The sequence below is a fragment of the Pyrgilauda ruficollis genome, unplaced genomic scaffold, assembly GCF_017590135.1.
Source record: "Pyrgilauda ruficollis isolate IOZ18807 unplaced genomic scaffold, ASM1759013v1 scaffold4, whole genome shotgun sequence".
Taxonomy (NCBI): domain Eukaryota; kingdom Metazoa; phylum Chordata; class Aves; order Passeriformes; family Passeridae; genus Pyrgilauda; species Pyrgilauda ruficollis.
Window position 1 is genome coordinate 16,448,207 of NW_024525489.1, and position 28,000 is coordinate 16,476,206.

Consider the following 28,000-nt stretch of genomic DNA (forward strand, 5'->3'; position numbering starts at 1 on the left):
CAGGCGCCGCGGAGCTGCCGGGCCGGGTCGGGCCCGGTGGGTGCGCGGTTCCCGGGCTGCTCCCGCGGCTCTCCCGGCTCCTGGCGCTTGGCTGCAGCTCGCCGGGGCTCCCGGGCGTGGAGCGGCGTCGCGGCCTCCCGTGGTCGGTGGTAGCGGAGTCCGGCAAGACGCGCTGTGGGCTTGGGGGCGGGCGCGGGTGCCCCGGCGCTGGCAGGGGGCAGCCCGGCCCCGCGGGTTCTGGTGTTTTCGTCCCTCGGCCCCTCCGTCCCCCACCTCGCAGGGGACGCACAGAGAAAAAAGCTCGGTAACACGCACTGACGGTGTCCATAGGCGAGGCGTCGGCGTAGAGGCGTGCTAAGCATGGAGGGAGATGAAGAGGAGGACTATATGTCTGATTTATTTATTAAGTAAGTAGGTAGTTCTGGTTTTTTTCTACCCCTCTTAAGTGATTGTAAACCTGTTAAAAAAAATCAAACCCACGCTAATGTTTGCTGGAATTACTAACTCGCAGGCAGGATGTCAGGCCGGGTTTGCCCATGGTGAGGCGGGTGAAGGAAGCTATTCAGAAGGAAGAAAAGCAAAAAGAAGCCAATGAGAAGAACAGACAAAAAAGCATAAAAGAAGAAGAAAAAGAGAGACGTGACTTGGTACTGAAAAGTGCATTGGGCAATGAGAACAAAGGCTTTGCTTTGCTCCAGAAGATGGGCTACAAGAGCGGCCAGGCCCTTGGGAAAAGTGGTAAGCTTGTCACTCTCTGCAAGTGGTGTCTGCATTCAGTTATGCCTTAATATTTTATAGATTGCAGCTGTCACTTCATTTGTTGACTGGTCCATAAGTGCCTCTTGGAGAGCCACAGCATTACAGAACTGTGAGGGTGCTGTGACAGAACAAAATATGAGAGCAAATCCCTAAAACTGAAGTAAAAATAGTACAGGGTATTGAGGGATGCAAGGGAAGAGCAGCACTTGCAGCTGAGTAAGTGAAATTGTGTACCTGCATGCCTACAGGAATTGCATTAAGGATGTTTTGATGGTTTTGCAAAGCTAATAGCATTCAAAAAAACATTCAGACCCTCTTGAAACTTATAATTGGATTTTGAAAAAGAAACAGTGCGCACTGGCCTACCCTTATGAAGCCTGAATAGGCAAAGTAAAATCAGTAAAACAAGAAATCAGTAACTGCTGTGCCAGTTCAGCGACTCTGGCAGACAGTCACAATGAACTGGCCCAGACAGATTGTTTTTATTCTTCATCATTGCTATAAGATTGCAGAATTAAAAGGCTCCAGAAGGCAGTAACAAAGCAGTCTTGATCACAGGTATCTTACACCTGCCACATCAACACATTTTATTTCAGTTTGGTCCTGTCACGAAAAAGTTACATAGGATTCCAGCAGAGGAGCCAAAAAAGAGAGGCAGTTTCCAGTACAGCTGTGTCATTTGTAGTGCACTAAATGTATATTCATTGGGAAGTTTTCAACTTCCAAGCAAAAAAATCACAATAATGGCAAAAGCAGCTTGGCTACTTGAATATACTGCACAAGTCACTGTTTGAGAAAAACTCAGGTTTTTTAATTGACTTTTTTTTTCTCTCACAGGAGAAGGCATTGTTGAACCTATTCCTCTGAACATAAAAACAGGTTTGTGGTATTTTCTGATTTATTTAGGTGGATATCAGAGCTTCTCAACTGCTTACATTCATCTTTTAAACTTACATAGGCAGAAGTGGGCTTGGTCACGAGGAATTAAAAAAGCGAAAAGCTGAAGAAAAACTGGAAAACTATAGACAAAAACTCCATATGAAAAAACAAGCAAATGAACAAGCTGCAGATCAGTTCAGGTAAAGTCATACAACTGATATTCCAAGGAATGTCTAAATAGCAGTTATTTTTATGCTTGATGTTTGGTTATTCTTTTAATATGCTAGTATTTTTGAATGTTTTGAATGAAGGGTGAGAGGTACAATACAGAGTAACTGTTTCTCAGTTCTAAAGCAAAAGTAGATGAACACTGTAATGCTAAAAGCATGTGCTGCACTATTTAATTTTCTAATTGTTAATAATGCAAATAATATATATACTAACTTTTCTCAAGTCATATACAGCTTTTTTAATTGGAGAAACATATATTTTGAAATATCAAATCCACAGATACTCCTAAGCACTGTTGGTACAATAGTTTTAAAAGTCAGAGCACATTTTTAAAGATGGTATTATTTTGGTTTTCTCCTGATTTGCTTGTAATAGAGAAGAGAAGCTGAGGGAAGGCTGTAGCTTTTGCAGATGTTTAGTGAGCCACTTTTTTATGTCTTAAGAAAACCTAATGAAGAAACAGTAAACATGGTCAGAAAAAGTATCTTAAAGGTATCATTCCCAAGAAATACAAGTGTGCTCCCACAGAAACAATGTCAGAATGACTTCTTAGCTTTAATGTTGTTCAGAAAATTAGTAAGAATAGAATCTTAGATTTTTGGGTTCTGTAAAGCTGTGGACTGTAATGCATTGTCAATGTGTGTCTGTCTGCTTAGTTACCTCTGCTTGTTCTTAACAGAATAAGATTCAAAACCAAACAAGAAGAACGTAAGATGGAAGGGGACCTGCGAAAAAGCCAGAGGGCCTGCCAGCAATTAGATACACAAAAAGTGAGACCTGGGGGATTTTCTGGAGGGTTGGAAGGAAGACTTCAGAGGTTAGAGATACAGGCTGTAGTGCAGTGGTTCAGTTCTTGGAAGTTCTCTAAAATTTTGGGGTAACTTGCTTAAGTTTTGATGTTTGGCAACACCTGAGCCCTCTTAAAATATTTCAAAGTCAATGTTTGTACCATCAAGATAGTTGAAGGTGCACAGCAACCTCATGGTAATTTACATGAGGACCTGTGGTTTTGCTTCTGCATTTTTCTGGTTACTTCTGAGCTGTTTGCATATCTTCCAGTAGCCAGTATCAGGCCTTCCTATATAATGGTGCTGTTTGCCTCAAGTGAGGGAGCAACATCATCACACAGTGACTGACATTGGGAATGGACTCTGGAAGTCATGTTCAGCCTTCCTCCACAAGCAGAGTCACTTAAAGCAGGTTGTCCAGGACCAGGCAGATCTTTAGTACCTCCAAGAATGGGGATCATCATTGAGAGAATCAGCAGATTCACTAAAGTAGAGTTAAAAAAGCAAAAAATCCCACAAAACTAAGTACCTTCCACTTGCAAGGAATAACGTGGGTAGTAGCAGTAAAGTACTATAAATTTTTGCCACTTGAAAACTTAAAGGTTTTTTTCTTCCTCTATTAACCAAGTAGAAGTCAAGAACACCTCACAAGTTCTGCTGAGATTGTTCTATACTACTTAGTTTGCTTCAAATGAAGTCAGTTGAATTAAGCTTAGGTCATCCTTGTTTACTTTTCTTCCTTCAACTTTACCTGAGGTGAATTAGGAAGCACCATGTGATCTCTTGGATAAAATAACTTGGGGCATGTCTTCAACTGATAGTAAGGGTATCTGCTCACAGGCTTGGTGTGAGATTATTACATTGTTGTGTAGCTTTGCACATACCAAACATAGATGAAATAGAACTAGGTGTTAGCATTGGCATGCATTCCATTGTTTAAAAAAAAAAAAAAGTGAAAAAAGTCTTGTGGGAACTGCTATACTTAGCTACAGCTTTAGTAATTCTTGGTTATACTATACATGCAAGTTTTAAAGGCTAACAGCTCACTCCCTAGCAATTAGTTTTATCCATCATTTTACAAGAAAACTTACAAAGACAGATAACTTCCATTTAAATCCCTTGTTACTTAAGGATATTGGTGTTCCCAAGGAGACTTGGTTTTGGATAGAACCTGAAGAGGAAGACAAAAAGGATGAGGAAGACAAGGAAGATGAATGCACAAGCTCAGACTTAAGTGTAAGTTTAAGCTCTTCAACTGAATTAATTGCTCAATTCAAAATTAAATTTAATATTCCTTGAAACAGTATGTATGAATACATACATGTATAAAGGATGTATGTATACATGTTTCCCACACTGTAGTAAAGGGCCTCTTTGCAATCCCAGAGCAGTGACTTCTATAGCAGTTACATGATAAATTATAAAATATTAAACCACTGATATATTGCTCATCTGTTTTGAGGAAGATCTTTGAAAAAATTAGCCTAGAAAATAAATTTTAAACATTTTTTGCCTTGGCCAAGATGCACAAGATCACAGTTATTTGCTTTTGAGTGTTAATTTTGGTTGAAGTTTAGAGTCAATAATTTCTGAAAATGCTTTACAGAATATCTCAAGATGGGCATTGGAAATACATTAAGAACTAGATTACACAGCTGTTGTTAGCCTTATGTGTGTGATTGGCAGAGATTAGGTGTGAAAAAATCCACATAAGATACCATATACATGAAGTCGGGTAGCTAAGTAATATTTTTAGCTCTTTCTCTTCAGTGCAGGTTTCTTAGCTGGAAAGAAGGATAAGCAAACAACAGCCATTAACTTTCCAGAGATCATTAATTCCTGTGCACTCTTCTACAAATGTGGGAAACTTCATGTCTTACTGAGCTGCAGTATTGTGTAGCTTTTTCATAGCATTAGGTTAAAGACTTCATTTTAACAAACCAGTATCAAAGTGGTTTATGTCATGTGAGGCCCAAGTCATCACATACCTGTACATATCTCTAGGTATCAGAAAAGCTACACATCCTGACGGCCTATTTGAGAGAGGAGCATTTCTATTGCATTTGGTGTGGAACAACCTATGAAGGTGAGAGTGAACCAAGCTTTTGTAGGTGCTTTACTTTGCTTATGCAGCTAGACTCCAGCTGTACAATATATCCTTTGTTTTTCTCTTACTTCAGCTTCTGAATCTGCAGAGAAAATTTATCTTCCAGGCCACTGGTTTTTGCACAAAGCTTGGTACATAATGTTATTATGACTGTTAGCCAATTTTTAGGTTTTTAGCCAAAGCAAACAAACAAGAAAAACCCACACACACACAACAAAACACAGCAAACCATGTTGAAATTTATTTAAACTCATATTAAAATTTAATTAGTTTTGAGAAAACATAATTCAGATGTTAAAACCAATATCATAAAAAGCTGCAAAAGCTGGCACATGTTTCTGAAACAATTAGAACACCATCCAGTTTCACAACACTAAAGAGAGTAGAATTTGTGTTTGCTGTTTTAAAACAAATTTGAGACTTACTAACTTGTAAACCTTGAATTCTATTTAATCTCTTCTACAAGGATTCTAGAAATATTTCTGGCATCCATTTTTCCTTCCCTGAGCTGCAATTACTCACTTTTTTTCCTGCTTATCCTGTAGACTCTGAAGATTTATCTTCAAACTGTCCTGGAGACAGTGCTGCAGATCATGACTAAAGCCAGTCTAAAGGAAGAAGCCCTAGATAAGTATGTATAACTCATAGTATCTTTTAAAAGCCTTGGAGCTGCACCATACTCAAGAATTCTTACCAAAGTATGCAGAAGAAGAGTTTAAGTTGACAAGCTAAATTCATATTTTCTGTTTGATGCACAATTTAATAGGAATTAAAATTTGGTATTTGTAATTGAGAGGTAGGTTGAGTTTTTCACAACTTTATGTGTTAGCCAACTGGTAATGAAATTCAAGTATGAGTAAAGGCATAAATATTGGCCAATCACTTTATTACAAAATGTGTTAAATCAGGTTTTTTCATCTTTACAGAGATGCCTAAATACCAGACTGATTTTTCTTACTATCTTAAACTTGGTGGGGGAAAAAAAAAAAAAAAACAAACTTGTGAAACGTGACAGTGACAGTACTTGAACCAATATTCTGTTGTATATAAAGATGCATATTTTCCATAATAAAATAGAATTAGATCATGATGGTGGATTTTCGTTTTTTTACTTAAAAGTACACTTTAATTGATATTTTATTTTTGGGTAACAGCAGTTGCTACTCTAACTAGCCATTTATAAAAAGTTAATGCTGAAGTATACAAATACTATGCAGGGAAAATATATCAAAAACTACTGGAACAAGCTACTGTTACAAACTGGTACAGTATTACTTAACAGCACGAAGGTAACGACACTACTTTGCTCTGTCCAAAAACCGTAAAGGAAATGCTACCAAGAGATTGTCCATTTTCGTATTATGAATAGTTTTATAGAATTGTTTAGGTTGGAACACATCTTTAAGATCATCAAGTCCAACTATATGTTAATTTTATCCCAATAGATTCAAGAGAAGAGAAAGCAGAAATAGTACTATTTTGTCTGTAAAGATAGAAAATTTCTCACAGATCTGGACCACTGCAAAGAAATACTAATTAGTTTGGCATAGTGAAACACTCTGTGAATTCCAGTCAAAGATAAGGTTAGGAGAGCATAAAGCCCTGATGGAATTCATATGGCCAGGGATGTCAAGGAGAAGATCAGAGTCAAGAAAATGTAAAGAACCTAGAGGTGCACAAGTCCATGGGACCTGCTGACCTGCATCCACTGGTCCTGCGGGAACTGGCAAATGAAGTTGCTTGAGTTGGAATTGTTCAGCCTGGAAAAGAGAAGGCTCTGTGGAGACCTTAGAGCAGCCTTTCAGTACCTAAAGGGGGCTGCCAAGAGAGCTGAAAGGGGACTTTTTCCAAGGGCATGTAGTGACAGGATAAGAGGGAATGGCTTCAAAGTGAAAGGTTGAGATAAGATGTTAGGAAGAAATTCTTTACTGTGAAGGTGATGAAGCACTGGAACAGGTTTCCTAGAGAAGCTCTGGATACCCTGCTGCTGGCAGTGTTCAAAGCCAGGTTAAACAAGGCCTTGAGTGATGTCTTCTACTGGAAAGTGTCCCTGCCCAGGGCAGGGGCGTTGAAACTGGACGATCTTTAAGGTCCCTTCCAACCCAAACCATTCTATGATTCTATATATTTCATTCATGATAAAAGAGAAAAAAAGAAAGCAGTGTAAGGCCTTACAAAAGTATGTAAAATCACATTCTTATTTAGCAACAAATACTTGCACCAGAACATCAGTAGTTTCCCTAAGAATACAAATACCTTCTTTTGTTTTATTTATTTCAGAGCAGTCACCCACTTTTAACTCATTATCGTTTCAGAAAAAGCATACAGTACTTTACATATTTGCCTATTTTTTTGCTTAGAAATCTCTGCTCATTTGCCTTTATGGAGTTATGTGGACCCCACATCAATGAACAGTTTGACAAGATAAAGCTCACAGACAAGCACCTGAAGGTCCAATGTGCCTATCTTTTCACCCTGCTCCCCACACCACACTCAGTACTTCAAGTTCAGGCAAGGCTGAACTCTGAAGGATACAAATGAAGAGTAGCAGAGAACCTGCTGTTCCCTTTTTTGAGGCTGGCAGTGGGCACACCAGCGGTACTAAGTACAGTTACTAAGGGTTAGGCATGCCTCAGTATTACAATAAGGGACTAAAACCTAGAAGCATGAGAATGTTTAAAGTGCTCTTTCAGCCTTGGATTTCAAATGGTTACTACTGAGGCAATTTTCCTGTAATGACGAGAAGTTTCCTATATTAATATCACCTTGAATGTTCCTTTCCAAAAAAGACAACCATAAAAACCTAAAGTTTTCAAAATTGAGAATTGTTCTAAATTAGATTTCCTAGAAGCTGAATGTTTAACATTTAAAGAAATCCTCATTTTACAGGTTGAAATTCCAGAGCACTGAAGGTGGTAAGTCATCACCAACTGTGAAGAGATAAGAAAACTTAAAGTACTGAAATTCAGTGAAGAATAATATGCACCTATTCCTAGTATCTTTTCTGCCAAAACCACTCTTGGTACTAATAGGAGCATTCCAGTAATAATTAACAATATCACTGAACAAATCAGAAAGGTTTGAGTCACATACCACCAAGACAGCAGTTCTTCCATGGAAAGCAATAGATAACCTTAAGGGATAATGGATTCAGCACATGCAGGGATTTGGCACAACCCAGTTAGCATTTTAGCAAATCAACATGATCTTCGAGAGGAAAAGGACTGGTATTGTACATACCAGTCCAGTTCAGCTACAACCTATGTTTCCAGGTAAAAACTGAGTGTGATTCCTTGCAGATGAAGATTGAAGAAGATGAAGATTCTTGCAGATGAAGATGAAGACTTCTTGCCTCGTCCTGGTTGCAGCCAGCAGACATGAATGGTGATGTGGCCAAGGAAAAGACACACCCCAAGTCTTGCTGTTACTTCTGACATCTCTTGTCATTTCATCAATTGTAATAAATTCATCAAACTCTGGATTTAAACACAGTGTGAAAGGACATTCAGTAAGAAAAATTTCTAGGTGCCTTCTCTTTATCAGCGGACTTAACAAGGTCAAGTAAACGAGATGCAGTGATTCTTCCTGAAGGGGCTGTTGAAAGCATCTTTCTGATTATGGATGCCTGCAAAAAAAAATAAATGTCAATAGTTTGGGGTTTTGGGTTTTTGTTTTGTTTATTTTTTGATTAATACAGTACTCAAAAAATACATTAAAATCCCATACCTCTGTTGGAAATTGTAAGTTGAAGTGCGCTGGAAGCACACCTTCTCTAACAGAAGGCCATACCTGAAATTATTAAAAGAGAATAGTTTTGGTATGCTTTCATTTGTTATGTTTTGCATCTCCACTTTATGGCCCATATAGTTTACTGAAGTAGTTAGGAAAACAAATCTACAGGAAATGTAAAGCTTCAAAAGGTAACTGTAAACAGTTTGAAAGTTGGGGCTTTTTTCATTTAGTTGTGCTTTGGTTTGGTTTTATGGACTTTTCATAAACTATTACCCATTTCTAATCTTAAAAGCTTCACACACAACAATGACATGTTGTTTCAATCATCCTCTATTTCGGAGCCATTATCTTTCTTTAATTTAAAAGTAATGGATTTATATTGTCTAATGACATTGAAAGAAAAGAAAAAAGCAAGACAACTGAATTTCTGTTTGCAAGCCAAGCAGGTGTGCTTCCTCCTTTTTATCATATTCAGTACCACACATTTATTTCTATGTCATTGTACAAAATGCTACACGGACTTCAAAGCAACTAACGAAATGGCTTTTGGTTAACCTTTTTTTTTTTTATATGACACTGTCTCTCACAACATCCTGACGGGCAAGCTCAGGAAGAGCAGGCTGGACAAATGGATGGTGAGGTGGACTGAGAACTGGCTGAACAGCAGGTCCCAGAGGGTCACACTCAACAGCACAGGGCCTAGTTGGAGGCCTGTCACCAGTGGTGTCCTCCTAGCTTCAGTACTGAACCCAATATTGTTTAACTTGTTCATCAATGACCTGGATGAAGGGGCAGATGCCTCCTCAGCAAGTTCACTGAACACAAAGTTGGGATGAGTGGCCAATGCCCCAGAGTGCTGTGCAGGCCTTTGGAAGGACCACAACAGGCTGGAGAGCCGAGCAGGGAGGAACCTTCTGAAATTCCACAAAAGAAAATTCAGGGTCTTGCACCTGGGCAGAAATAATCCTGGGCACCAGCATACACTGGAACAGATTGTCCAGAGAGGTTGTGGAGTCCCCCTGACTGGAGGTACACAGGATACAGGTCCAAGTAACATGCTCTAGGGAACCCTGCTTGAGGAGGTGGGTTGGACTAGATGATCTCCAGTGACCCCTTCCAACTTCACCCATTCTGTGATTCTGCAAGTGGCTTTCTGGGTAAACAGAGCAGTCTGCTTAATTAATTTGCTGTTAACTAGTGTAATGTCTGCCTGAAGATGACATTCATGACTTAGCTGTGTATCCTGAATCATCAGCTATTCCTATAAGCCTGGCATAGCAAGCCCTTTACAACCACTATCCAGTAAAACAACAGCTCCCATGAACTTGGAGTTTTTTCCCCTACTCTAGCAGTAGCTTTAGGCCTGTGACCCTACATGCTGGTGATCATCAAATGAACCAGTTATTCAGCACAGAATAATCCACTTTGCTTTTGCATGATGCTCTTACAGCAGGGCTTGCCAGCACTAAAGTTTATCATGTTGCATTAAATGAAAATCTTTCTAAGCTAATGGAGCAACTGAAGACCATCCTAGGACTTTCCATCCACATAACTTCTCCACCTGCCTGCAGAGCACAAGATTTTTATAGTTTAAGGAAATTATGCTTTTCCAACTGTAAACACCATGGAACTGTGCATGCATTTGCAGTCAACTGTGAGCAGGAACAGAAGGACTGAGGAAGTACTGCAAGGTGGCTGGAGAGAGCCAAGCTGAACAGACACACTGGTATGATCTTCTCACTGGAAAAATTATCTGATTAACAGTGTTCAAAATCTGAGTCCAACCACAATTACTTCAGACATGATGCCCAGCAGCTACATCACTGTCCTACCAATATGTAGGTTTGCACATAAAAAGCTCAAAGCACATACAGGACAGCTTTTCTAAAAAAGCTTAAGTAACGAGAGGTTTCTTTTTGAAATAATATCTGTTTCACTTAAAGAAACCTGTTCCAAATCACTTTTGTTTTCATCTTGGAAAACTGCAAGGGTTTTGATTTGGTGGAAACTCTTCTTGCTCCACTGTGCAGTGAAGACAAGAGCATGGCAGAGACAAAACTCACCTAAAATATATATATAAATATATATATAAATAAAATTAGAAAAATACTCCCTTTAAGTTTCTGATCAAAGAAAAAGATACATAAGAAACTTGACATCCTTTTGTGCTTGACTTTATTCTTTAGCATGCTTGGGCTTTAGTGTATATGTAGTAGGACAGAAGTGAAATAAAGTGCAGTATTTCTTTCCTTCAGTTATGACATTTCAACTGAGGTGTGAGGCCTTACAGGCTTTATAGAAATGAATTAAGGTAAAAAAATGTAAATAGAGATAATACTCAAGATAAAGAGATTCCTTTTAGAATGGAATAAGTGATACCAGAAGCAAGGCAAAACAACAACAGAGGGAGTTTTCCAATTTAAAGATTACATACCTTAGTTTTTTCATGACAAGTGAATGCCGAAAGAATTTCGAACCAGATTAATCCCAATGCATAAATATCTACTTCCTTTCCATATCTGGCCCCAGTCTAGAAAGATTCAAATAGAACAATGTAAGTATCAAATTCAACTGGAGAACAGCACTTCTTAAAGCAAAATTGCAAGTCAACAGAAATTTCTACCCCAAGGCTACAGGACTGGCCCTACTCAATATCCTTCTTAGTTGTTAACCCTTTCTGCCTCCGACCTGTTAAATAGTGACTGAACACCCTGAAATTAAGACTTATATAGACCTATACAGATAAAGCATGTCAATGTTGCCCTGTGACAAATAATGAAACAAAGACAGAAACTCAAATTATGCAATTAACAGGGCCCCTAAATTAAAATCTAAATATATGTCTGGCAGCCTGGTTTTACAAGAGCATTCCTTACAGCAAGCAGTGTCAGACGCTATGTTCACAGAGAACAAAAAACTATACCACACTTGTGGTAAAGCTTTCTCCAGAGTACAGCTAGCTTTTCATACAGTCATACCAGGGAACTTTAGGCAACTTGCTTTAATACTGAGATTAGGATTGCAAACATCCAGTGCTGAGTTTATAGTGCATGTCTAAATACAGAGACACTAATGCAGCAGGATAATTACCTGTTCTGGTGCCATATACGATTTTGTTCCTCTGTTCTCAGTCAGAGTCTCAAATGTCACAGAAGTCACAAGACCGAAGTCACCTATTTTTATTTTATTATCATGTGATATGAATATATTCTGAGGCTATTTTCATATATATAAATAAAAAGAAAAAAAAATAATCACCAAATGACCAAGGTTTATCATCAAGCATAATCAGCCACAGAAGTGTTTCCCATAAAATTTGATGATTGTTCAGAAAGTACCATTAAGAAACTGATGGTGTGAAAAGAGGAGTAAGTTAAATGAATTTTTAAAAACACAAACTAGATTTCAAGTAGTACATTCTGCAGTAACTGCACTTTTTTTCCACTAGCTCAGTCATAAATGTGTCATGCTTTAACTGCTCTTCAAATACACTGTTCATATAACAGTCTATATCCCAAAGTACTTTTCACTCTTCAGTCCTAGCCAGAACTTGATACACTTAGGCAAAGCATTTAGTCTTACATGGAATTCCACTCAAATCAGAGTTTCTCCTAAGCACTGAAGGATCATGTGCACTCAATCAAATGCAGAGTCAAGGCTTACTACAGGTATCTCAGAGTATCATGTTTACATTTCCATTAAACTTCCCCTTTTTAAATTTGACAGTGTCATGGCTTAAGGTGAGTTGGCAACTAAGCACCACGCAGTGGAATGGGAGGGAGAATCAAAAGTAAACTTGTAAGCTGTGTTTAAAACAGTTTGATAATTGAAACAAGAGAAAAATTTAATAATAATGTTAAACAATGATAATAAAAGTATTAAAAAAACCAAACCAAAACAAGGAGAAACAAATTACGCACAGTACAATTGCTCACCACCCACTGACTGATGCCGGATCTCCTTCCTAAGCCCAGATAAGCCTCTCTTCCATGTAAAAAACTAGTATTTGACTTAAAATAAACACTACCTAGTAGCAACCAAAACATCAGTGTGTTATCAGCATTGCTATAATACTTAACTCAAAACAGAGCACTGTACCACCTACTGAAAAGAAATTAACTGTATCCTAGCCAAAACCAGAACATGAAGTCAAACAACTAAAAATAGAACTATATATGCTTCAATGAAGTTTCCCAAAGAAGATAAAGAAACTACACTTCTGAATGTTTTTAAAACAAAACCAAATAGCCTCATGCTGTCTTTTACTCAAAGAAGCTCCAGTGGTCCATAAGGCCAGGAGATACTTAATAGTCAATAGGAGATCTTCATGTAAAGAATGCTCTGTGTAGTTGTTCTGTTCAAGTCTGGCCATGAGTACCCATATTTAATATAGTACCTGTAGCTGGCTACACTATTTAATGACTCTATTCCTACCAGGCACAAATTACTTTAATCTCAGCTTGACCCTATCCTGCAACTTTGATTCTGGGCTATGGAGATCTCAGATGGCCAAGCACCTAAGCTGACAGCAGAGCAGAGGAGAGGAGAGCTCCTCAATTCAAATACAGGTAGAAGAGTTAGCAGTATAACTTGGTTCTGGTCAGGAGAGGGTTAATTTGTGCAGTAATCAGTCGGGAATACATGGCTAGGACAAGGAGGTTATTCTATACCACCTCATGTCATTTTCTGGGAATGGGGGAAGGATTCGCTTCCAGGTCATGGGAGCATGGCATGATCAGGTAGGGCTCCACAGTGAACTTTTTGCATGTGAATCGCCCTGGTTTTAGACTTCTGGTTTTAATGTTACTATTTTTTTCCTGTGTTTTCTTATGTCATTGCTGTTTCTGCTGTTTCTAGTAAGTTGTTCTTATCTCAACCTGTGCTCTTTACCTTTTGTGCATCCAGTTTTCCTCTCCAGCCTGCCACAGGGGAAGGGCAAGTGAGCAAGCAGCATGTGGATTCAGTAGGAGCATTAAATTTGAGAATACCACTCCTGATCGACCACAGCCTCATTCCTACCTCAGCTTGTAGAGCATGAGACTCCTAATCTCAGGGTCAAGGGTTTGAGCCCCATGTTGAGCATCAAATATGCCGGGGTGTGTCGGGGATCAAGTGAGGCACTTGTGGGTTCACTGGAGCTGCCTGCTGTGAAGGGACTTCAGTCCCAGCTGTGAAGGTCTCTGGTGGTAGGAATTTGACTGCCAGAGTGGCTCCTGAGTAGTCAGGTAGGGAAGTTAACTTAACCCTAGGAATGCCACCACACTAATGATTTTTTTTTTTACTAAGTGAGTGATTTAAATCTCTGTAAGCAACATTATAGCTTCTATCCTGAGGCCATGAAGGCTTTGTCCCTTAGAATCTTTATATTGAAATAAAATCTTCTTATGACTGTGCACATCTAGAGACTGAAAGTCTATCCAAAACTGTAGCATTCAATCATTCATATGCATACACAAGACAAAAGTATCTAGAGCACATTATTATCAAACACAGCATGTATTAGGATAGATCCCTTTACAATATGACAAGAGCCACTGTCTAGACTCAACTTTTCTTTTTCCAATAGGCATCTTGTGACCCAGTAACACACTGAAAATGCCTGTTAGTTGATGACTACTGATTCTTTGAACTATTGTGTTCTGAGATCTTCCAAGTTCACCTGATTTTAGGATGAGGTTCAGCCAGCTGCTGAAAGAGAATCAATCACTAGCAATATCCAAAGAAGCACACTAGTAGGGTACATAACAGAGTAAGCAAAGACTACAACAATTTAACATTCTCTGAAATTCCAGTAAGTATACTACCTTTAACCTTTTCTTTTTTTTTTTTTTCTACATACCTTGAGGTCTCGATGAATTAACTCTTTAGAATGAATATATTCCACTCCTTTCACTATTTGTAAAAATTTCTTTTGTGCCATTTCATGATACTTTTGGTCTTTGCTAGTTTTTGCAACCCAGTTTTCCAATGTCCCTTGTTCACAGAATTCCATTTGGATGAAAAGACAGAGAATTTTCTGTTTTGAATTCCAGCTTCAAAAGAAAATTACATACCATATTGAAATTGGCAAGATATAATTCCTCCCAAGTAATTTTCAAAAGCCCTTTTTGCTAACAATTATTTTTTGAGTTACCCAAAACAAAATCTGCAAATCCCTTAATTTTAAGGAAGATACTAGAGCAATTTGTATTAAATAAAAAGGACTGCAACCCAAAGAACCCCTGCTCAGTTGCTACATATTCCTGGAATATTTCTGAAGTTTTGCTTGCTTTCTAGCAAGTTTCTAGTTTCACACTGGTAGTTTTCTGAAAGCCCAAGTTCTATTTCCCTCATACCTAGAAGCATGCCCTATCCAGGAAGAAATGCCACTGTCCTTGGCTCCATCTGGCCTTGTAGGAACTGCTGCAAGACCCTGACACATGTTCTCTATTCTGCTCAAGAGACACAGCATCAGCCTTCCTATCTTGCCCAAAATGGTCATGTTCTTTCCAACTCTGTCCTGTCAAGAAGGTAGTGCAGTGACCATTTTTGACATTGGTCTGCTAGTCACAGAAACCCTTCTGAGAACTGGAAATCTAGATGAAATATATTCACCCATCTGGCAGCCTCCCACATTCCAGAGAAGCCCATAAGATAGGCTGAGGCTGGAGATGGCGAGGGGAAGGAAAATAGAAAGAGAAGCATGCACTGTTTTTTATTATGTACACTGTGTGATGAGTGCCCTTGAATAAAGCTGCTCAAAGCACTGAAAGAACAAGCATTAAATGGCTCAGGACTCTGTAGACTTGAGGTTAGGGCACAAATTACAGTCTGGGACCTCTGCTTTGAGGACTTTTTTTTCTTTTACCCAGTAACTGTTTAATGTAAAATATACACATGATATTGGGGCTCCAACATATTAATGGTTCCGTTTTGACAGACCTTTCCCCCCTGTTTTACTGCTTCCTTAATGAGCATAGTAATGGAGAGGTATCATGCCAACCATAATTTTGAATCCATTAATATTTTATGGCTCTAAGTAAGTATGGCAGCCTATCTGAAGAGTATGAATTCACAGCCAGTGAAAAAAAGCTAAGGACAGAAGCTTGGAAATGTTAATAGCCTAATTTACAAGTAAAACTCTCACTACTGTTTTATCACAAGTCTCAGTGTCAAAAGGCTACCTCTAAATTAAAGAGTATTTCATTTTGTATTCCTTTTCTAAACAATCAAAACTGTTTCAGGCATCATAGTTAAAATACTAACTTATTACAAAAAAGAAACTTCTGATCAGGAATTTGGTAGCCAACTGTCATACAATTTTTCTGTTGTTATTTCTTGCCCCAAATTTCGAGTTCTGCATTCTTACTCTTGCCTATAAATTCATTAAGTTCCATATATTGAAAGAGGAGTGAATTATAAAACTATATTATGTACCTTATTAATCAAGGAAAAGAAGATATTTGTAAAATAATTGATAACCAATTATCAATAGCATGAAGTTCACTACAGCTGTGAAAAAAGTTTGTGAATGCAAACTATTATTTTAGTTACCTTGAGTCTGGGTACTTGATATAGTCATCCCCTTTCCAGCTGAAATGATAGCGCACTATGTTCTCATGTGTAAGTCTTGCAAGCCCTTGTGCTTCACGCTCTACTTTCCTATCAGGAGGGAGGAAAGAATTAAAAAAAAAAAAAAAAGACATTTCCCTATTACAGTGTAATACAAAGTTAAATAAAAGATAGGCTATCAAGTGGCAGGATACAGGTAGTTTTATATTAATTTAGAAACAAAGCATAATATTCTCCTTCATATAAGTTCAAAGGTCAAAACTGAAGTTACAAATCTGACAGGTTTTCTTTCATCTGCTCAGTTATTCAAAGTGCAAAAAGTGTTTTAACCCTATTAGGAATTAAATCCCCACTGAAAAAAAAGCTGAAAAAGCAGGTAGCTGCAAACCCACCAGCAAAGCAGCAGTCATTACTTGAAGAATCAGTAAGTTTTCAGTATAGTTGTCAGGATAACAATACCAATGAAAATAACATGTATTTGCAAAGAACACAAGAATCCAAAGGGAAATGTACACATTACACAAATTAAGGGACGAGTATCTCCAACAATTTAAAACATTTTCAATAGATAACCTAAAAAATTAAAAACCTAAAAACTGCTGATAAAATACTCCACTAGGTAACAGAAAATTATCTTAAAAAAAATTAAGATCATCTTTCTCAGTTGAGATTTATAAAAGACAAGTAACACAGCATAAGAGTAATGACTACATGGGTCAGATATAAAGCATTTTCCAATTACAAACCACAAAATTTATTACATGGATTTTTTTCTATTTTTTGTAACTATAGTTATTTTGTATTACTGATATGGAAATTTTCCATATAGCCTCTCAAAAGTAACAGGGCTGCTTTCAATGTTTTAATAATCATCAGGTTTCCCTCACACACATTTTGCAATATTAGCAACCAGATAACTGCTGTGCTCAGGGAAAAGAGAACTTAACACACCTAACGTTTTACAGCTCCAGCAGAAATTAACCCATTACATGCAAAAATTAACAAAGGTTCAGGACCACTTGCAGGTTCACTTGCAAATAAAGAAAACAATTTACTAGAAAGGACAGATAATTAATAATGAAAATCACCTAAATGCTCCTCGTATTGTTGAAGAGAGAAAATAAAGTATTAACATATTGATTAAGGTTGTCCTAAAACACAGAAATAAGCATTCAGTACATACTCTGTGAATTCAACTCGTTTGATTGCATAGGTTTTCTTATCACACTTGGATGTTGCCTTGAAAACATTCCCAAAACCACCTGCACCAATAGGCTCTATTTTTTCAAAATGTTCGAGGAATCTTTGGAAAAAAAAAAAAAAAAAAAAAAAGAAAACCACAATTATACTTAATTTTCAATTAAGGATATAAAAATAATCTTGACAGATTTAATGCATCTACTGCAATATCATCCTGCAGCCATCATTTGACCAATCTACAGGTCTAAATCACAGCCTTGGAGATGAAAACAAGGGAAACTGACCTTTCCAGGCATGTCAGGTAACTACCCTCACATCTTCACATGAATGACATTTGCTTTAAATGCTTTAAATACCATTGCTTGTCAATTCCTATGCTAGATTTGAAATTTCTAGGAAAAAAGTCTAGTATCAATTTTCTTTGAAAGTTCTTTTCACAGCAGTATTTTCCCTCCTTCTACTGCAAATAAAGAAACAAACCTAGATTCATACATGCTGTTCTTGCCTTATAAATATTAATTAAAAAAAAATCCTTCTTACGTTTTATTGACAGTGTGCGGACTCCCCTTCTCTTCTCCAGTATTTGTGTCCACATCTGGCCAACTTTCATTTGAATGTGATATATTTGCTCCCTCTTTCTTGTTTCTTACAAAATAAGCAAAATTAGCTGCCAATTTTCTTTAACGAGGACAAAAGCAAAATTTATAATGAGCCATTTTTCTAACACATGATGAGAAAAGAAATATACCTGCCAATAGCAGCATTTCTTCACTAGAGATAGAAAAAATAAATTTATTTAAGGTATATATTATTTACAGGAGATAGCAATCTAGAAATAAACACATACCTTTTGGCCTTCGAACTTTGTGCATTTTTCTACATGGAAAACAGAAAAAAAAAAAGCCTAACTGAGGTATCTTGAATTTTTTCACTGCAGTCTGTTTAAAACATGTCTGATACTGTATCTAGGAATTGCCTATAAATATGATCATACCTTATGTAAACAATGTCATAAGAATGAATTTTAGCTCAGTGTTTTTCACATATGCAAAAACATGCATAACATTATCGTTACAAATAATGAGCTTAGTTTGACCCTTTTCTTGGGAGTACTGGCATTTCTTAAACACTACATAAATTTGATACAGAAGGAAATGACTAATGGTTAGCATTACTGAACATTCTTAGGAAAAATGCATGTATTTTCCAATGATTAGTGGATAAAACAACAAACTGATGTTACACTCCAACAAGAAGCATGCCCTATTCAGGGTCTAAAATGTAGTTACGTAATATATGTATTTCATACTATACCTGAAAAGGTGAAGGCTTTTCACATATTGCCATGTCATTCATTTTTTCTACCAACTTTGCAGATGAGTCAGCAAAGCCAATGCTGTTTTTACTGGAAAATAATGGACTATTTTTAGGTGAAAGTAACACAACAATAAATAAAATTATTCTCACAAGAAAAGAAATACCAAAAAAAACAGGGTTTTTAAAGCAAAACTGAAAAAGCATTAACAATTATGACTGATTTAAACTACAACACATCCTGCTTGAAAGCTATTAAACTAACAAGACTTTGTAATATTCTTTATTTCTGTTATAAAATGAGCCTATGATATCTAGAAGATAGAAGAATGTAAAAGTGGCAGTGGCACTACAGGTAAACTGCTGTTTCTTAAATCACATATCAAACTTAATGCATATTCAGTTTCTTTTGCTAAGCAAATTTTTCCCTTTGGTGGAAATGAAGATTCATGTAGAATGAAAAAAGGGGGAAAACAAAAAAGAAAAAAAGGGAGAGAAGCAAGCAGAATACGGAGCACTGGAGAGTACTGAATTTGAATTATACAGAGTTCACAAGAGTGTCACAATAGGAAAATGAGTGTTAAAATGGCATGAAATAATGCGATTGAATGAGTATTTACATCACAGAAAAAATGCTTCTGAAATGCTTTCATAAAATGTGAACAAATCAGAAAGCTCTAAACTTACTATAAGCTATCCCATACAGACTCACATAAAACTGCACAAATAGAACAAACTTTGCTCTGAAGTTTAAGGAACAGAAGTTAAAATTAGATAGCTTTATACTGCAATAAAACAATAAAATTATATATTTTATTTAGAACTAGATTACATTACCCTATAAGATGACTAAATACATTGTTATCACTTTAGCAGTGAACCCAACTTACTCTGAGTCAGACTCAGCTGGCACTTGAGAGGAATTGCTGTCTTTGCTAAATGTAGAACTGCCGTTAGATCTTTCAGTTTCCATCTGGGGAAAAAAAAAAAAAAAAAAAAAAAAAGCCAAGAATGTTTAACAAAATCACATAAACAAATCTCTAGTGCAAAAGATGCTGTCCAGAGAGGGCAGAGGGAAGATTACAGGATCCTAAGAGCAAGTTGGCAACTGCACTAAACATTCAAAGCCCTGCAGAAGAAAGGCATCTGCCCAATTTCCACCCAGAGAAAGGAAAACACAGGAACCTATCACAGTGAGGGTACTATACAGACACATTTACAAAATAGAGTCTGGATTCTATTCAAAAACAGGATAAGAGTAAGAGTTATGGAAAGCAAACATCTTTGTTGTCTGCTGCATGTGCAACTGCTGTGTGGAAAATGAGACATATGTAGCCTTTGATATATGTAATCAGCAGAACTGAAAACCTGAGTCAGTACAAATTGACATTCAATGTCTTCAGCATGAAAACACTCCAAAACTCATAACTAAATTAGGGTTGAATTAAAAAAACGATATCCCAAATACTTAGTAGAGGTTCTTCCCCTTCCTCCCACTACCGATGTCATAAGAGCACAAAAGTAACATTAAAAGCAACAACCTCAATGGACACAGACAACCACCTCACAAAAAGTCAACAAAATTTCTTTTCTTTTTTCATGCTTCCTGGTACTCCATCACAGTATCATGGACACAAAAACACAGGGTTTATGTTTAAATGAAAGCCCCCTTTTTCTTAAATACAGGAGTACTGGACCTTTACTACTTTTTACCAGATTACATTTTGTTTGTTACCCAGACATCACTGAGAATTAATAAAAATTAAAACCAACCCAAAACAACTCAACTGAAATTTAGACTATATAGTATACAGGTTCTGTTTGAGGTAATAAATTTCAGACTTCAATGAAAACAAAAAAATCCATGGGTTTGCAACAAAGGAAGATATTAATAAAGGCTCCTAGAGCTATAATACGACATTAATTAATTACGTGGTTGACTTAAAAACAATTCTAAAAGCATTTGAAATTCACAGTAATATCCAAATAATTTTAAAAGTACTTAAAAGTAAAAAAGGCTTCTTCCCACCCCTATTCTGCCATTCTTTCCCTTAAACTACCCTCCATTTAGTTAGTTCATATGTTCTGTACATTTCAGAAGTGGGTTTGAATCACTACTGGAATTCTGATAGTTTTTTGCACATGTGGAAATAACAGCTGCCAACATGAAGACAACAGCTGTGCTCTCCAGAGGATGGTGTCAGCAATTGTTTCATAGGACTCTGCCTTGGAACACTACAGAAGGCAAATCCTGTTGATTCTGACTCCTGCTTTTGCCTCTCACATTACACAACAGATTTTTGATCCAACAGAACACAGTAAAAGAAGTATGTTCATAGCCTGCCAGCTTAACAACACATCTCACAGAAGACAACTGGTATACAAGTTGGAATTTTAAAATTTTTAAAATGTGTGTATCCTTGAATGACAACATATCAGACCTATTCTGAAACACAGAGAGATATTGATTGTTAACAGTTTGGGTTTTTTAATCCAGAACTGAATAAAGAAGGACAACATAAATTCTACTAACAATATGGATTGTTTCCTTCTTCAGTGGTATACATGGAATATGCTTTTAAATACAACAAAGAAATTGGTTCAAAGACTTAAACTTCTGTGAAAAGTTTAAATATAGCACATAGTGTCAGAGAGCTTTCCTTATTTACCTTCTCATATGCTTCCTTTGCAGCAGCTTGTTTTGCAGCACCTAGGGAAGGTCCAGTGCCCCTTCCATACAAACAACCACTAATTGTACAGCTAACAAAATACCTGTAAAATACAACAGGGAATCGAGTCTTGTATCCCATATAACAAGTCTCAATTTATGATTTTTAAACACTACAATCAAGTGACATTACAGAATGGAAATCTGAAGTATACATCTTCAGGACAGCATTTTCCATATACATTTAATGTAATTAATTATGGTAGGTAACTAATTTGTTGTGCCTTAAAGATAACTCACTGGAGAGCAGCACTGCAGAAGGGCACCTGTACATCCTGGTCCCTGGCAAGTTGAACCTGAGTCAGCAGTGCCCTGGCAGCCAGGAGGGCCAACCCTGTCCTGGGGGGCATCAGGCACAGCATCACCAGCCAGGCAAGGGAGGGGATTGTCCCACTCTGCTCTGGGGTGGCCTCACCTCAAGTCCTGTGTGCAGTTTTGGGTGCCATAATATAAAATGACATTAAGCTATTGGGGAGTGTCCAAAGGAGGGCAACAAGGATGGTGAAAGGCCTTGAGGAGCAGCCGTATGAGGAGCAGCTGAGGTCACTTGTTCTGTTCAGCCTGGAGGAGACTGAGGGCAGACCTCACTGCAGTTACAGCTTCCTCCTGAGGGGAACAGGAGGGGCAGGCGCTGATCTCTGCTCTCTGGTAACCAGTGACAGGACTCAAAGAGAGAACATGAAGCTGAGTTAGGATAAGTTTAGGTCAGATATCAGGAAAAGATTCTTCACCCAGAGGGTGCCTGGGCACTGGAAGATTCCCCAAGGAAATGGTCACAGCACCAGCCTGACAGAGCTCAAGAAGCTTTTGGATAATGCTCTCAGGCAGATGGTGTTACTCCTCCTAAAGATTCAGCTAACATGACCAAGGATAACTAATGGGAGCATTAGTAAACACAAAAAGTATTAGAAGTAAGCAGGAAGGTAAATTATATCTTACGTGGGAGCATGGGCATCTCCAGTACGAGTGTTAGGATACTGAACTATGTGACGCGTCTTTTGGGAAAAAATATTTAATAGGCTGACATAATCTTTGTTCAGTGCAGGTGAGGAGGTTGTTTGAGCTGTCATTAACTCTGCAGCTTCCACATTTGAGGGACTCTTATGCTATAAAACAAACAAAACGCGTAACTTGAAAACTTAAGCTTAAAAATACATTAAGATAAACAGTGCACAAGAACTAATATAGCTGCAAGGTTTGTCCACATTTCAAAACACTCTTAAGAAATCCCAAGTTTCCATTAACCGAGTCCTTTGTGGCAAAGGACAGACATACCAAGCATAATTATTACATTTTGAATAAATGTAAACCTGGCTTTCCAAGTACTACACTTTTGCCTTTAACAACCTCTCACCATGCCTCATCCCACCCTTTTTAGGAAAATATAGGGAACAAGCTGTGAAGAAGGGATGGCAGCAGGATGCTGCTGATGCTCCCATTTAGCAAGGGCTGCAAACACTCCTGTGCATGTACAAGAGGGGAAAGCAGGATTTTCAGCTGTCTCATGATTAGTCAACATCAGTAACCTATCAGTAGACATGCAGCAATTGTGTTAAAGTAATGACAGTGACACAACAAAAGCCATACAGAAAAAGGTAAGGAAAGATTTCACTCAAAAGGTGCTAAGAAGCATTCAAAGTCAAAAAGAAAAATAAAGAACAGCAAATAAAGAAGGGCAAAACACTTGGCAGAAAATCAAGGAGCAAAATTCAAACCTAGACTTAATCAAGGAAAGTTAGAGTATATAACTAGCTCTACTGTAAAGAACATAATAAAAACGAAAAAAAGATTAATTATAACAAGTGAAAGCAAGCAATTTCTTTAGCAGAGTGGCAACAGACACACTGAGTAATTCCCTACAAATGTTTTCAAGACATTGAATCACTGAACAATTGTCAAGATATAAAAGGACCACTGCCCACTTTGGATAAACCAAGGCAGCTTAACAAATGCAAATACATTTCCTTATCCTCCTGTAATAGCAGAGGCGGAAACACAGTATTAGATATCAACCCTATAGGAAAAAAAAGTAAGGAAAAAAAATCTGTGATAAAAAGTAGAAAAGTGATGAATAAAACAGAAAAAGACAGCTTGAATAATTAAAAACTGTTTCAAATTAAACAACATTTTATCAAAAGTCTACTTTCAGATATTAATCTTTAACATTTACTACATTACATGTGATAGTAACTCCCCAAACTTAATCCTACTATTTACTCACCTCTTTCTTAATAATTTCCCATGCTTCTTTTGCTGCTGCTGCTTTTGCTTCTTTTTTACTTTTACCAGTGCCTCTACCATATTCCTTACCGTTTATTTTGGCAACAACTGTGAACCTGCAATGAAGGAAACTTGTCTAAAACATTGCTACATACATACTTTAATAACCTTATCAGAACTTTGGGGTTTATTATCTACAAAGCACTATAGGATACACTATGGGAAGTACTGAAGCATTAATGTGGTTTTTTTAATATCAAACCTATGATTATCATAATCTTCAGTATAAATACTTCTAAAATTTTCCTTTCTAGTCACAAATGCATACACTTGATTAGTTCCAACAGTACTTTTAACTGCTTAACTGCTTTTTAAAATAAAAATAATTTACTTTTTAAAAGCATAAGAATGGATGAGGTCAGCACTGTTACAAGCAAGATTGTAAAGCCCTAACACCAAGACACATCTCAGTAGTGACACAACATAGAGGAAAGATTAGCTTATTTTGGTTTCCTGAAACCAGACATGACATTACACTCACCTTTAACACCCTGTGATGTACACTGCTTAATAAGAGCAAAAACCACGTCTGGTGCTTGTGAGACATGAATTTAAAGGCAGTCAAAAAAAAGCCCCACCAAAACAAAAAAACAAACAAAAATTACCAACAAACAAACACAGGCCCCAGTCCTGCCTTTCTCTGCTCAACTGCTGATCCCTTCCCTCTCTGTCCCTCCATTCCACAACTGTGCATGTCCTGCTTCCCATATGGCAACTCCATGAGTTCAGAATGGCAATCTGATGCAGCTCAGGACCAACAGTACTGGATCTGGCTGGGATGGGGTTACCCTTCTTCAGGGCAGCCAGAATGGTGCTGTGTTGTGGCTTTGGAACTAACACAGAGTTAATGTTTTACCTACTGCTGAGTAGCGCTTGCAGCAAAGTTCTTTTCTTTTTCCCAGTCTGGCTTTCCAGCAAGCAGAGGAGGGATATGTGAGAAGCTGGGAAGAGACACAACCACGGCAGGTAGCCAGAGGGATGCCCTATGGCATCACACTCAGCAATAAAAGCTGGGAGATGAAGAAGGAAGAGGGGATACCCATGGCTATAGTGTTTACCTTCCCAAGTACACATCGGACATGATGAAGCCCCGCTTTCTTGGAAACATCTGCCAGCTGATGGGAAGGAGTAAGCAACTTCCTTATTTTGCTTTGGTCACACATCCAGCTATGCTTTGTCTATTAAACTGTCTTTATCTCAATCCACAACTTTTTGCTCCCTTTCACCTTGCTGATCCTCTCCCTGGCCCACTGGGGGGAAGTGAGTAGTTAGCTGGGGGTTTCACTGCCTCCTGGGGTGAACCCACCACTGTGCCCTAATAACGAATGGTTGGATTTCAAACTAATCAGTCCTTACAGATCCAACTTGTCCTGCAGCTGCAAATCCTCTGATGTTTCTGCTACTGCCTTTGCACAAAAGGCAACAGAGGAGAAAACAGCAACTGGATTTCTGCCTGTGGCAGCAGCACACACTTGCACCAAGTTAAAGTGATCATTAGAGCCTCAGAGCATCTCTTTGCTTCAGATTGCAGCACACAGCCAACAGGATGGATTCACACAGTCAAGGTACAGCACTGTGAGCTCCTCTGTGGGAAAATTGGTCTCAAATAGTGTAGTGACTTTAGGAACTCACTTTTTTCATTATTCCAACCTCATTTTCCACTTCCCTTTAATTAAATATTTGGGTGGGAAACAATTAAGATGCAGAATGAAGTGCTTGCTCTCATTGTGTAAGCAAGGCTTAACAAGAAATCTTAAGGAGGCAAACAGTAGGAAAAGGCACCCCCTTAGTGTGCCATATACTCTACACATAGGAAACAACAAAGAAAAAACAAAACATGTAAGAAAGGTTGTTCTTTGGGAAGGAGTTTGTCAGTCAACCCATACCTAAGTGCTGAATACTACACACATTCAGCTATGACACTGCATCAAAAATACACCATTTTATTTAAGCATCCTGAGGAAATCTGCAGTGCGTCTCCATGACCAAGTTCAGGATTACCTGCAGGAACATTACATGAGTTGGTCACAAGTGAAGAGCTCACCAGAACCCCAAGTTAATAAGTAATTCCCAGACTTGACAGGTTTAGGCAGGATTGAATGGCCTAATTGTCCATTCTCTGTGTTCCCAGACCAAGAAAGCTCAGGACTGAGCCACCCTGGTCTCCTTTAACCTTCTTACATTGTGTCCAGCACTGGCCCTGTCAGACACAGTACTGGAAGCAGCCACAGCACCAGAACCATGATAGGATGGGAAGTATCTCTGCACGTGCCTCAGACAACTGCAAGGTGACTCATGAGATGGGACACAGCACAGCAGTTAGGGAGCTAGCTCACAACCAGCAGTGGTCAATGCATCCAGTTAGCAGGCAGAACACCGGGAAAGGACAGCATAAGGGGACAGAAGGTTTACAGCGCACATCACTACGGCCAGACATGTTACTGTATCCTTGGAATAGCCCAAGTTATCCAGGATTTTCTGAGATACCACTGTCACACAATGGGCTGAATTTCATTTGTGAATGTAGCAGAACCCACAGAAAAACAATGAAAAACCACAACAAATGGGATAAACAACTTGGAATGTATGTTCTGTCAGTTCCATGCCATCACTTTTGAAGAATGAAGGTGTTGCTGTGTGATCAGAGCTGTGGTCTTTACTGAAATAAGAGTTACTTTTTTGAATTACATGAGCCACATGGGTAAAAAAATAAGATAACTATTAACATTTGAGATCCAGATAATATCTATTAATTTATTCTGGGATGGTAGACAGATTTAAGAATAAATCTGCATAGACAGTGCTATCTGACAACATGCAACACATCAAAAGAAATGTATTAATTATTAGCATAAGGCTTGTCTTCATGCAAACGAGCAAAAAATTTTTTTAAAAAAAAATCACACAAGGAAATATTACAGATCTTGAGTACCTACAACTTTTGGCAAGGGAAAAAATACACTGTATCAATGTTAAAAGATAAAATATATTCCACCACCTGTCATTGTCTCTAAAAGGGAAAGCAAAACTTCTTAATCAAAAGATCCTTTTCTTGTAAGAGATGTTAAAAAATATACTACATATTAAATATATTAGTACACAATCAGTTAATACATCCAATCTTTCTGGCTAGAAATCAACAATGCTTTGTAAACACTTTGCTTTGTAGCATTCAAATCATAATTTAAATTCTTGCTGTGACCCAATCCACCTTCTGAGAGGAGATACATAACATACAATAGTTACTAGTAAGTAACAGGTGCATTGCTGGCACTTTCTGAAAAAGAGCCATCACCCTTGAAATAAGTTTTCTCCTTAAACTGTATCACATGATGTCTTCCCCGTGCACCTACCATTCAATTCATGGTTTCAACCAGCTTTCCCACTACACGTGTGCTTTCAGCAAATTAATATTTCTGACTTTACAGTTTAAAGCTTTACAGTTTGTTCATTGCAGGAAGAGCCGTGCTAGTTATTGACATACAAAGTAAACTTACTCAGGATCATGAGATGGGCCGGTCATATTGACGGGGTCATAGACCAGTGAAAGTTTATGCATTTGACAGTAATGGTTGATCTTCGTCATACACTCACGATCCATTTTGACACAATCTTCAATAGGTGCTGCAAAGTAACATTCAAAGATGTGTCTGTTGCTCTAGATAGTACCTGATCTTCGTAGATGGTCACTGCTATGATATAAAATAGAAAATTGGTGCCAGTAACAAAGTTCATGGGAAACGAATTCGAATTTCGAATTCAAGTGATTGTCTCCAAAAGTTTTGGAAATCATTGCTTGGAATAAGAGTTTTAGCTAGCAGAGCGGAGAATTCAGTGATTAGAGACTTCTTAGCAGATTTCGTAACAGAAAAAGATTGAATCATTCACTGATTTCTGTGGGAAGAAAATAATCAGCAACGTTTCTCCAGAATTAGAATCGGCTCCCGCAAAAGAGAGCCGGACGGCACGGAACATATCCCTTGGAGCGGCGATGACGCCAGGCGCAGCCACACGGACCCAAGATGACCCCAGGCTGCCGTCACCGAGCGCGGCGGGCCAGGCCTGCGCAGCCGGGCTGCGGGCACCCATCCGGCACGGACCCCTGCCCTTCCTCCCGCCGCCGCCCCGCCGGTACCTCCGAGCCGCTGCCGACGCTCCGGGACCCGCGGGCGCTCCACCAGCCGGCCCGGCCCGGCACACTGCGCACACCCCGCCCACTTTCGTTTCCCGCGTTAGAAAGAAAACGAAAGCGAAAGGCAGCCGAGGGCGGGAGAGCTACGCAGGGAGCGGGTCGGATGTGGCCCGAGGCGGGGGGAGCCGGGCTCTGCCGGCACAAGGAGCGGCGCCTCCGCTCCTGCGCTGACGGGGAACCGGGGCTCCCAGGCAAGCGAGCGCCTTCGCGAAGACCTGACCCCCGGCCTTGCCCCTGAC

General features: G+C 38.5%; 2 protein-coding genes across 5 annotated transcripts; one reads left to right on the forward strand and one right to left on the reverse strand.

The window, feature by feature from the left end:
• The first annotated feature begins 13 nt into the window (after positions 1-13).
• Positions 14-8,421, forward strand: GPATCH11 (G-patch domain containing 11). 3 transcript variants are annotated; one of them, XM_041477180.1, is made up of 9 exons: positions 17-407; positions 512-738; positions 1,597-1,638; positions 1,718-1,838; positions 2,549-2,639; positions 3,789-3,893; positions 4,662-4,743; positions 5,310-5,395; positions 8,037-8,421. In XM_041477180.1, exons 1-8 carry the CDS (start codon positions 361-363, stop codon positions 5,363-5,365), a joined length of 771 nt encoding a protein of 256 aa, XP_041333114.1. In that variant the 5' UTR covers positions 17-360; the 3' UTR covers positions 5,366-5,395; positions 8,037-8,421. The 3 variants fall into 3 exon arrangements, with proteins under 3 accessions (XP_041333116.1, XP_041333114.1, XP_041333113.1); XM_041477179.1 differs by having other exon boundaries at positions 8,064-8,421; XM_041477182.1 differs by lacking the exons at positions 3,789-3,893; positions 4,662-4,743; positions 8,037-8,421 and having other exon boundaries at positions 14-407; positions 5,310-5,854.
• Positions 8,270-27,975, reverse strand: EIF2AK2 (eukaryotic translation initiation factor 2 alpha kinase 2). 2 transcript variants are annotated; one of them, XM_041477178.1, is made up of 16 exons: positions 27,705-27,975; positions 27,067-27,193; positions 23,511-23,625; positions 22,229-22,395; positions 21,231-21,333; positions 19,452-19,534; positions 18,562-18,652; positions 18,095-18,123; positions 17,788-17,925; positions 17,231-17,350; positions 16,030-16,137; positions 14,336-14,528; positions 11,587-11,712; positions 10,931-11,026; positions 8,491-8,553; positions 8,270-8,389 (listed from the first exon to the last, which is right to left on the reverse strand). In XM_041477178.1, exons 2-16 carry the CDS (start codon positions 27,168-27,170, stop codon positions 8,270-8,272), a joined length of 1,656 nt encoding a protein of 551 aa, XP_041333112.1. In that variant the 5' UTR covers positions 27,171-27,193; positions 27,705-27,975. The 2 variants fall into 2 exon arrangements, with proteins under 2 accessions (XP_041333112.1, XP_041333111.1); XM_041477177.1 differs by having other exon boundaries at positions 27,067-27,261.
• Positions 27,976-28,000: the final 25 nt, after the last annotated feature.